The following is a 12,128-nucleotide window of genomic DNA, read 5'->3' as shown; positions in this document are numbered from 1 at the left end:
TCACGCGGACTCGGAAAGGATTTAAATTTCTGACGCACCTCGATAGCAAAACGAGTTAGTTTGAAACTGTTTTTAAGTCGTTAGCACGCTTTATTACATAATTTAGAGTATGAGAAAGTTTTAAACTTTCGCTTGCTATAAAGTTAAGAACACTTATCGATAAATCACGAAACAGTTTGGCAACAAAACCAGCTTTAAATTTTAGCAGGCCCTACAGGAGAGTACGGCCCGCTAAATTGACCAATCACGGCGCACGTACTAACTGAGAGATATAATAAACGCAATTATTTGAAAATTTGAAAGGAAGACTTCTCAAGAGTATCATCACATGGTCTGAAATGAGGAAATAAACAGCCCAGTCGAAAAAGGTCTATAGGTCACGTTCGATACATCAATATTCCAACATCGATCCGAGGCTTTCGGGTCAAAACTGCAAATTTTTAAAGTTTCCTTTGTCTTCAAATTCTCAAAAGAGATTTGGCTACAAAAAAACACCACCAAACATGGAAGTTTGTCCTGCAAGCCTCGGAGCCATGTTAGAATATATCGAATGTTGGAATATATGTTAGAATATATCAAACGTGGCCTATTGCGTGAGAAAATTGCCCCCGTGAGTTTTAAGAACATCAAATTTCCAAGGGCAACTATCAGACCGATAGTTCCGCGACATTAACACTCTACTGTATTTATTGTTTACTTTTTAAGATGAAAGCCGTGAAAAGCCAGATGTAAAATTTGAAAAAATAAGAAAAAGAAAAAAGAAAACGGATAGCAACCGATATAATTCAATTTCAATTGTTTATTTTCAATTAGCCCGCTTGTTTACAGAAAACTTTTCACGAACGAGTACTGTCTATCCGGGTATTTTTCTTGGAAGGGCACTATGGGTTGACAGTGTCTCTCCGCCGATGAACACTAGCGCGTCACGTGATCAATTTAAATCAATAAGAATCGGAGAAAATTAGTGGTGAACTATAATCTGTGATAGATAGTGAGTAGCGCAGCAGCGTGACCTCGTTGACAAAATGACGGCCGCTTCTTGGCGTTTTCTAAGTGTCTGAAGAGGATTTAGATTAAGTTTTGAATGACTAGTAGATTTGTACTAAAACAATTAGATTATTTGCTCTCGATTTCTATCGGTTTAAACTGATCACGTGACGCCATAGTGTTCATCCGCGGAGAGACATGTACACTATCAGTGCACAGTGCCCGTCCAAGGAAAATACTCGGATGGATAGTACTCGTCCGTGAATGTATTTCTGTAAACAAGCGGGCGTATAGAAAATAAATAATTGAATTTGTCGTAAGAGGGTTTTTGTTTGTTTTCGTTTTCAAATTTTACATTTAGCTTTCACGGCTTTCATCTAAAAAAGTTGAAAATTATTCAATACGATTTTTGAACTGGCGCACGGAAGAAAATTTAGTGGTGTACAATAAAGACAATAGAGTGTTTCTGTTTCGGAACTATTGGTCTGATAGTTGCCCCTTGGAAATTTGATGTTCTTAAAACTAGCATAGTTGTTTTAAGAACATCAAATTTCCGCGGGGCAACTATCAGCCGTTGGTTCCTCGTAGAAACTCTATTGTTTAAATAGAAATCTCGAGCTTATAATCTAATTGTTTAATAGAAACAATAGTGGAAGTTTGGGAGAGCGAGAAATGCTGTGGGAACTCTACTGCGGATAGTTCTCTCCAAGTGCAACTTTTTTTACATTCCTCTTCACCCTACTTTGTATGACATATCTGAACGCCATTTAAACCGGTGTGAGCGCCACAGCCGGTAGCACTGGCATCAGAATATATAACTCATAAATGGGAGCCACAGGTGCGAGAAACATATTCTTGGTGTTAGGTCGACGCAAATTACTTTTCCAAAATTTTTTGTTTTGTGTTGTTTTTCGTTTGTTTTTGTTTTATTTTTTAATAAATAACAACATTTACTTACATCGAAGTACTATACATTACATCATTAACAGACTACTACAGAACTACTTAACATACATGTATTCAGTAAGCTATAAAGATAAAAACGCCATTATACGACTCTCAGCTAAATTATTAATCTATTCTCGTGCATGCACGGCTTCCTTTGAAAAAGTATATATTGGAACTGTTTTAATTTTAATTTTATTTATTTATTTATTTTTTTGAGGTTTTAGATTCAAGAGGTACTAAAGAAGATAGAAAATTAGGAAATCTTCCTATTTTTGGGAGCACTTCCTTTGTTTGGCATGACCATATGTAATATCTGGCAGCAAGGAAGTAAAAGTATTGCTTTGTGTTGGATAGCGTGTCCGACCTCAGGCCAATTATTATATCAGGAGTAAAAATGTTGGATTTTAGTTTTATTTGGTTTTCGGCCAACCATTTCATAAAGCCCTGCCAAAAGCAAGACGTCTCTCTACACGACCAAAATAAATGAAAAAGGGATTCGTTCTCCGTTCTACAAAGGGTACAAATATCATTTTCTCTAAAGCCTATTTTATTTAGAAATTTTTTTGTCGCTTAACGCCTGTGAAGTAGTTTAAACTGAAAATAATTAATTTGGTAGCTTTAGTGCTGCAGAAAGGGAGTTTGTAAGCCATCTCCTAATCAATTATTTTGGAGCACTGAGGGCGGCAGTCGACACACTATTTCTCTTGGCTTTTCCTTTTCCAAAATTGAATTTCTCTGACGCAGTAATTGTCTAAGACAAATTTAGTGTCTCGATGAGCCGCTGCCGTGACTGAAATCACACAACGTATTGTCATGATTCTAGAAACATTACCAAAAACGGCGCCGGCAGAAATGATCTTTCGGTGAAAGACGACAATTCTCTGGCAGAAACAAAAAAGTCTTGTTTGACAAAATCTGTTTATGTTGGAGTCAATATTGGATTATTATTATATCTTCTTTCTGTGATAAGAATGACGCCAGAAAGAGAATTACAAATTACCCCCAGCCATTCAATGGATTGACAAGGTTGCCAAATAGATTTTTCATTGTTTGTGACAAATCCAGCGTTGTGCAAATCTTTATTATTATTATTATTATTATTATTATTATTATTAATTGCTACTTACACTGCTTACAATACAATAATAATGTAGTTACTTACAATACTTATTACTTACGTCCCTAACGATACTAACACTCTATCGAATCGGTTGAAACACTCGTTAAGGTTTGGAATAACTCCAAAAAGCTGATGTGGAAACACTCCCCTTGCGGTTCGCGGCTTCGCCTCAGTGACGTTCGAACGCTCACGCCCACTCACTTTGAAACAAAAGAGAGACTGCTCCCGCCTATGCACGTGAGTATCTCCGGAAATACAAAAATAAAGAAATAATATATTTGGTATATATTCATTGGCGAAAGGCCTTTTAATGATGAAATTGATGTTACGTGACATCGGTAGAAAGGTCCATTCCTTGGTAGCCTGAAGTGTAGGCGGTTTTGGTGTTCGCTAAAACGTTGACGCTGGCTCACCTGGTTCACGCTTATTTTCCACTATCTGATCCAATATGGCGGCCTAAACACTCGATACTGTGATTTGTGCACGCAAGTATTAGGAAGCACACCAAGAATCACGTCGTGATTCTTGGTACTGACCAAAAGGAGCGCGGCCTCTGGGGGAGGAGAATGAGTCGAAGTAAGTTTTTTTATATTGAATTTCTTTTCTATAATTCAAATTTTTTGAACGATCGTTACATTCCCCTACAAACTCTTATATTTACGCTGTGTTACGTAACTAAAATAAACACTCACGGCTCCCAAGGAGTTTGGGATACCAACGCAAACGCAAAGCCACCTGGGAAAGCGAGCCTCCCCACGACAACTTGCGGTCTGTTATGGCGCGAAAAAGAAACATGGCGAACGAAAACAACCGTTCAGGCTAACAGCTCACTATATTTTGGGTTATATAAAGAATAGAAACATGCCGTGGGATTCGGTGGAAGTTGGATTAGCTGGAGGCGAAGAAACTGTTAACTTCGGACCTAGAAACGAGAGTGGTTCGTCCTTGTATCAAGTTGACACTTTGGCGAGCGTGTCACCAAGAGGGGAGGTGAGTTTTTAAAGCTTATCGAGTTCTTTTCCCTCCGTATGCTTAGATCGAGAAGGTATGATTTATGTATCATTGTGCAAAGAAAAAGTGCGAGAACTGTCTTGCTCGCCGCCCGCCATGCCTATAAAAATTATTACCACAGGTATGATTTCGAACCTTCACCTGTATCCCATCGCTGATATCGATATGGGACTCCATTTGAGATGATTCGAGATGCCTGGGCAGCGGACAATTCGGATTAGACCCCGTAAGAGACTAATGTGGACCGGCGTCAAACTTTCTTTGGCTCTTGAAAGACAATGATGGCTTCAAATATTGGGTTTTGATAAACGCTCTGAGCATGTCAAACTGATACCAAAATGAGCACTTTACACCCCTATGCGAGATGACAAGTGTCCCTGACCCTTTCACATAGGAGTCCTCCCCTCTGGCCATGGAGCTTGCACCACCTTTCAATTCGCCAACCCTTCTCCAGAGGTAAAGCAATATGCAAGGCATTAATTTCGCATACACCCCAACTTCAACATCAGTCATTTCCAGCTTAGCCCATCCCCTCTCCCCTGGAAAATAGTGGGGCATTTTCCCACACTGTTGATCCTTGGGGTCAAGCATTAGCCCTCTGCCCAATTACTGTTGCCACATGGTAATTACATAAATGAGATGCTAAACCTACAGAATGACTTATATGTTTTCACTATTACAGGAATTAAGACCTCAGTTACCTTAGAGTTGAGTGAAAGCAGGATGAGAAACAAGGAAAATAAAACATTTTTGAGTTACTACACTCCGGGGCATTTGAACAGCTAGTTAGTCCCAGCTATGGGGAATTTGCCAGTTTGTTAAATCAAAAACTGCTAATGGCCTGGGGGTTTGAAGGGGGGAAGGGTGTAGGAGGCATGGGTATACCTGTAATTGATTAATGTATTAACTAATGATGTATAAAATTGTGCCAAATTTGTTTTACTCATTATTGTATTCAGGGCTGTTGCTTCTCTGTGTTGAAAGATATGATGGAATAAAAGATTGGGTTAATAGCAAACCCTTTTACAGTTCTGTGAGTTCAAAATTTTCAAGGGGAAAATACTCCCACACCACCCTAATGAAGCGATGCCTTTGCTGTCACAACGGAAGGCCATAGTATTCTGAAATTTCACTCCTTCGTAACAAATGAACTTTGGAGCTCTGGACTATCTGATCAAAGGGATAAAGATATTTCAATGTCATTATTACCCCTGTGACATTAGACAACTGACCTGTTGTCATACTCACATTAGTGCTTAATTTACTAGGTTCAAAGCTGTCCTCGTTTTTGTGGAGCATCTTGCCCAGATGGGTTTTGCCTTGTGGCATCTTCACAAGTGATTATGCTCAATGCAAGTTGTAGTGATATCCATGCCACTTTAAATTTTGGTGAGAAATGCTGTATTATGTTGTGATAAAGCATGATATAATTTTGTGATATTGGCATTACCTGCTACATGTAAGCCTATCAACAACAAAAGTGTTACTAAGGTATTTCATATCAGTTCACTGTCATGTATGTTCAGCAGGTTTACTCTATAAACACTCACCTGTGGCTTGTCAACATTTAAGTGTTTTTCTTTCACACTAACCCTCTTCAGCATTTTTCTCTATGACTTGACAGAATCACTGAAAAAGCTGCCTGACTACATGTATTTCTGAGATATTTTTGGGGGGCCATATAGAGTCATACTGAGTACCCATTCTAAACTGTAGTTCAATTATTAGCCTAAATTATACATGTATGTAAATAATTGTGTTCCTAAAATTATGTTCAGATGGTTTTGATGTAAACCTTTGTGATACAGTTGCAGGGCTGTCATTAAGTTTTGAGTCACCTGTAGCCTCATTCTCTACACCTGTAGCAAACCTGTTACTTTGTGGTTGAATTCTATTAACAACAGGCAATTTCACTCGTACAATCAAGGGAAAATCAAGCGTACTCAACCATGACAGGTGTCACAGGCTACGACCCTTAATGGCAGCTCTGCAGTTGTATACATTTATATATATAGTTTGCAACCTGTGAAATGGATGTAATTTTGAAATTGTGATCAATTCATAACTGGAAAGAGTCTTTTCTTTGCAGAGTGTGAGATTGATTCTGTAGGTTGGAGTGAAGATTCTTTATTTCTTGCTATTGGAGAAAGGTAGGGAAAAGTTAAATAACAATAATCTTGCTCCATGTTGGCTTCTTCTACAATGGTAGTTTTGGATGGTAAAATGTATGCTCACCTGTTATGGTGTGAGCCATGCCATTACCTGTTCAACACACTTTATCCTGGACTTCACTTTGAGCCAAGTTGTAAAAAAAAAAGTATTCATTGGGCAAAGTGGCCTATACATGTACAGTGTATGTACACTGTATATCTGAAGCTTATCCCAGGTTCTGTAGCACTAACTGACTGGAAGTATTTCTACTTTCCTCCCCCTATTGGATGGGATGCTAGTCCATCACAGGATTACCCACCAGAATTAAATTCCTGGGCACCCAAAGGTACACTTTGGTGGAGAGAGGCACTGTGAGAGTACATGTAGAGTGTCTTGCCTGAGAACACAATGCATTAACCCTGGTCAATGCTCAAGCCTGGACCACTCAATCCTAAGAGCGGCATGCTAAATATTAGGCCACCCTCCACAAGCCTGGTTGTAGCTGAGTATGATCTGTATTCGATGTAATATATAGATTTCGCAAAGCCTAAAAGCAGAACTCCTGGGTCTGGTTGTTCAAAGCCTGATTAAGCTAACTCAGGATAAGCGAGAATATTGATTTGAGTTTTGCAGTGAGGTTTTCTGTATTTTGTTTGGCCTTCTGTTTTAAGTTTGAATAATCTCAAAATACATGAAAAACATTTGTATACAAGAAAAAATTATACTTTGGCCAACTTTTGATTCTTGGTTAGCAGCGTTAACCAGCTTCCAAACAACCCAAACCTGTTTATAACAAGTTAACCTGACATGGGCCTGCGATCCAATTGTAAACCAGCACTTGGTCAGCGGTCATCTTCAAAATATGTGACCTCGATGAGCTCTAAACTTGAGCTTGCAGTATGGTCATGTGATACTGGTCAGTGGATACCTTGTTTTGACAGGTGTCAACTGACCACAACATGGATGTTCAATATCTATTCATGAAGTACACTATAAATAAAGGCTGCATGTCTCTGTCAACCTATTAGCTGCAGTATGGGTGCTATCTTGGGCGACTCCCTCGTCGCTGTCGCTGTTGTGTGTATGCACCCACAAGCAATACCACTAACCAGGATAACCATGAGAAAATCAATTCATGGGTTTCTTTTTTCCCTCTATGAGTATGGGGCTCCACTTTCAAATTGAATTGAACAATTGTGACCGTGAACGGGAAAACGTACCTTAACGCTTATCCGTTAAACGGCCGCTAACGGGCGGATAGTTAACGGATAGTTAACGGCCTTCACAACATTCTAACGTTTTGTCCTAACGTTCTAACGGTTATCTAATTGTGCCTAACGGATGATCAAAGCGTTCTAACGCTCTCTCCTAACGTTCTAACGGCTAACTAAGTATGCCTAACGGATGAAGAACACGTTCTAACGGTTACACAGTTTGTTCTAATGGATGACTGAAGCCGTTTAACGGTTGTCTAACGGCCTACATCTAAGGACGTTTAACGGTTTTCTAACGGTTTACATCTAAGGACTTTAAACGAACGAACAGCATAGCTTTCAGTCCAATGTTATAAACACATGCATAACCGTGCCAATCCATTGCTCACGATTTCTAAAAAAACAAATCACAAAGTGCCTATTTCATCAGTCGTCGATGGGACAAACATTTAAATAATTATTTCCACGGTGAGCATTGAAAGCAAAACTCAGTGATATAAACTATCACTTCCTCATTGAGACAGACAAACTCAGAATTCGAGTCCTTTATTATCGTGTGGAACGCGAGACGTCGCTAAACCTGCGTGTAAACAATTTAACTCGCCAGTTGAGCAGGGTAAACATTTTTTATTGTTTTACTCAAATGGATTTGTCGCTTGTACTTATTTTTACACAATGACTTTGTCTAGAGTTTTTTAAAAGTAACTGTTTTCTCCAGCTGTGGATTCGCGAAAGATTACGCATTATTGACAGAGCATGCGAAAAGCGGTATCTTCTGAAGCCACGAAGCTAGTCTCGAAGCAACGGGAGTTTTGTTGGTGCTGGTTTCATCAGATAAAGTTGTTTTTGTCACATACATGTAGTTAAATTGGTTTCTTCTGATTCAGAGTCAGACAACAGTCTATCAAAATATTTATCAGACTTTCCGTCGGAATATGGCCGTTTCTTACATCTTGGAAGATGTAAACAACTTTACGCAAATTTTTGAGCCCGCACTTTGTGACATTGACAAACGAGCACAAGTTCTTGACCCGTGATCAGTGTTTACTTCGCAGAACATCTTTATTCATCGCATGGCCATTTTGGTTCGTTCATTTATGGCATTTGTAAGGTATTTTTAACTTTCGTTTGTTCACGACTTACAGTAACAAATTACAAGCTCTCGAAACAACCGGACTTTGCCGAATAAATAAAACAGTTCACATAATGACGATCGTTGTTATGATTTTACATGTCGTTTCTGTTTTCGAAAGCGGCAAACGTGTTTTGTTTTGGATTGTGTATAATAATTATAGTATGAAGGCTTTATTGAACTTCATTTGAGTTGTATTTATCAATCATCAGGGCATCAAAAAATAATAATCGCCAAACTTCTCGTCGAAAGATAGCTATCTCTCATGATCGTTTTGAACTAAATGGAAGCCAAGAGCTGCTCTCGTTTCACACTGTGTTAGGCTACGTACCACATGCTACTTCAACGCATGCCATGCCATTCTAACGGAATCGTTACCCGTTTAACGTATGCTAGTTTATTCTAACGGATCCTAACGGCTTCTCTAGCCATGCTAATGGATACAGAGTTTTTGCTAACGGTTATGCTGTCCCGTCTAACGGTCTGATGCTAACGGCTAACGGATACATGTCTCTTGCTAACGGTTGTACTCTCCGTTCTAACGGCCTGATGCTAACGTCTAACAGTTGGGCTAACGCCTCTAACGTTGTATGAAAACTTTCTAACGGATGACTAACGTATGCTTAACGCATTTGCCTGTCTAACGGATAAGCGTTAAGGTACGTTTTCCCGTTCACGGTCACAATTCATCTCCTATGAAGTCTTCCTATAATACCAGCACTGAAATGGATCCCAGCTGCCTCAAGGTAGCCTAGAGGTTAGTGCATTCAGGGCTCGAAAAAAGTGCCATCTGGTCATCTCTGGGACAAGTTAGTATATTTTCCTGTGAGCCAAGTAACTTTTCATTTACACTTGCCCAATGGATAAGGGCCTTGGCAAGTTGTCTTTCAACTAAATAAGAAAAATTTAACTAAGACTTGCACAGGGCAAGCAAAATTTGAGAGCTGCTTGCCCTAAGGGCAAGCTAGAATTCAAGTTTTTTTCGAGCCCTGTGGCATGTATGTTGGGGTTTGTGTTAAGTTTCACTAGAATCTCTTTGTTTTTGTTTGTGAGCAATGCACTTTTTTCTCACAGTCTCTCCACCCTCCCCCTGCACCTGGGAGTTTAAGTGGGTAGCAGTGACCTGTTAAGAGATGTTGGCAGAAGGGGGAGGCAATCTGAGATGGACTTAGTACATCCTATTCAGGGTTGGGAGAGGTGGGGAGGGAAGTAGCAATTCTCTGGTTAACTTAGGCTTCAGGAAACCATCAGAAGCCCCTAGTTGGCTTGAGTGAGAAGCTAAACTTATTTCTGTTCTGTACATATACACATGGAAGATCAATAAAAATGCAATCTTTCATCATGTAGGTCAGGAACCTTTCACTTTGTCCACACAGCATCAAGACAGATTTTGTTTTCCCAGGTGAGAAGAGAGTTTATTAGGATAAATGCACTGTGGTTCAATGTTACCCATGGTCATCAAATGATTTCAGCAATGGAGAAATGTTAAGATTGTCAATCTAGATCTATTTAAACCATCAACACAGTTTGATGGCTAAATGATTCTTTGGTGCATATTAAAACATTGACATTACATCCCTACCCTACTGTAAGTGAGATCATGTATCCTTTGGATAAGTACGGATTTCTGTTTTTACACCAAGTTTAACATTGTAAATGGAACTGCTTTTGCTTCTGTTTCTATTTCATAAATTGACCCTCATTTACTGGAGTTAATATTTAGCATCTTTGCTAAGTGAAAATGCTTCTTTAGTTTGAAAACTTTGATTTCAACCTCCCTCAATAGACAGGGCACCACTCTACCCATAATAACATTTTGTAACTGCTGTTTACAACTGTGTTTCTTTCTCTAGGAGCTGGAATGCATTGAAAATTCAGACATTAAAAGTACCTTTCTTTCTATGGTGTTTACCACTCCAACATGTGAAGGTAAACAAACAGGATAAGTTCTGGTGGAGAAAATGACACAGTGAGTTCTTCTTTGGGCTGAAAGAAATAGAACTGTTGTAATTCCATGTAACAAGGTGGTCCTACCACATGGTTATGACATATTTTGCATATTCTTTTTATGTCAACACCAAAAGTGCAACAAGTAAAAGTGATTGGACTAAATTGAGTAGCTGCATGTAATTCAGAGACATTAACTTGACAACTGTATTCAGTTTCAAAACTGGTAAAGTCAGGGCTCGAAATTGCGACTCACTGGTCGCCAATGCGACCAAAAATTGAGCACTGGCGACTAAATTTTCAGAGCTGGTCGCCAGCTGGCGACTCGCGTTTTGTCCGATAACTAAAGCAAACCACGACACAACTTTTGTTTTTAAATCTTTTTATTAGGAAATCAATCGGATATGGTAGCTAGTATACAACTCACCTTTCCGTCCCCAGTAAAATAATGTCTGAATATTACAAGATAATCTAAAAAATTGAACGTATTTCGACACGTCGATACTGCGTTCACGGCATGCCATATTGTTTCAGCGGCTCCTTCCGAAACTGGGATAGCAGGTGCACTTCAACACCATGTACTTTTCATTTGCCGTGAAAATGGCGGCAGATACCAATAAGCTGAAGGAATTACGTGAGTTTTTACGAGCGGGGAATGAAGATTCAGCCAAAAGGTTAATCCAAACTTTGAATCCTTCCTCAGTTGTTGGATAAAATACGCATATACGCAAGGACCCGTGTTCGTCTCACAATGAAAACCACGGACTTAGAACGTTTTATGCTTCGCTTCATTTAAAATGACTATGGAGACAACCATCACCTTCCGACCAGAGACATATCACTTGAGAACAATGGTAGCTTTATAACTAATTGTTACTTGTGTTGTTTCTAATTGTTTTCGCTCTTCAATTGTGACTTTTCTTGCATGCAAAGTAACGTATAAAATCGTGTTCTTGTGTGAGTTATACATAAAAAAAGTTGGCGACCAAAATTTATGAACTGGCGACCAAAATTTTTCCGTTATTTGCCAGCTGGCTCCCAAAAGAAAAAGTTAATTTCGAGCCCTGAAAGTGCACAGCATGAGGCCAGTGCTCCACCATACATGTATCTCCATTATTACTCCCTGAATTGTATGGGGCTTTTTTTGCGCTTAACCATTGTTGAAATCAAATACAGTTGTCGAGTTAATCTCCATGAATAACATGCAGCTACTCAATTTAGTCCAATCACTTTTACTCGTTGCACTTTTGGTGTTGACATAAAAAGAATATGCTAAATACGTTGGCACCATGTAACAGGACCACCTTGTTAATTACAACTATTTCTTTTAGCCCAGAGAAGAGCACAGTGTGTCATTTTCTCCATCACTGAATGGCATCAGTTTTGAATTTCAGCTATCCAACTTGAAAAAGTTAAAGGTGATCAGTTGTAATGGGATGACTGCATGATCAGAAGTGAAGCATTGGAGTCAGCTGGCTCATAGCTGCTGGAGCTTATCCCGGTTTCTGTAGCATGAAGCGGCTAGGAGTATTTTTACTCCCCCTGGACGGGATGCTAGTCCATCACAGGTCACTCCCCCACAATTTGTTAGGTTTCCCCAACAATTCTCCGGTACCCA

At 39.3% G+C, this 12,128-nt stretch overlaps 1 protein-coding gene across 2 annotated transcripts in view; it reads left to right on the top strand.

Annotated features, from left to right (window-relative positions):
• The first annotated feature begins 3,798 nt into the window (after positions 1–3,798).
• LOC110046657 (kinetochore-associated protein 1-like) overlaps positions 3,799–12,128 on the top strand; it is a 73,721-nt gene continuing 65,391 nt past the window's right edge. The window contains exons 1-5 of one of the 2 annotated variants that reach the window (XM_089290872.1): positions 3,799–4,045; positions 5,335–5,455; positions 6,156–6,216; positions 9,911–9,965; positions 10,417–10,492. In XM_089290872.1, the coding sequence (XP_089146998.1) occupies positions 3,917–4,045; positions 5,335–5,455; positions 6,156–6,216; positions 9,911–9,965; positions 10,417–10,492 (442 nt within the window). In that variant the 5' untranslated portion in view covers positions 3,799–3,916. The remainder of the gene's footprint in view (positions 4,046–5,334; positions 5,456–6,155; positions 6,217–9,910; positions 9,966–10,416; positions 10,493–12,128) is intronic. The other variant, XM_089290871.1, reaches the window with a different exon arrangement.

The sequence above is a fragment of the Orbicella faveolata genome, unplaced genomic scaffold (assembly GCF_042242905.1).
Source record: "Orbicella faveolata isolate gen_17 unplaced genomic scaffold, um_ofav_v1 contig_24, whole genome shotgun sequence".
Classification (NCBI taxonomy): Eukaryota; Metazoa; Cnidaria; class Anthozoa; order Scleractinia; family Merulinidae; genus Orbicella; species Orbicella faveolata.
Note: the sequence above shows the minus strand (reverse complement) of the source record. Positions and strands in the feature narration are given on the sequence as shown.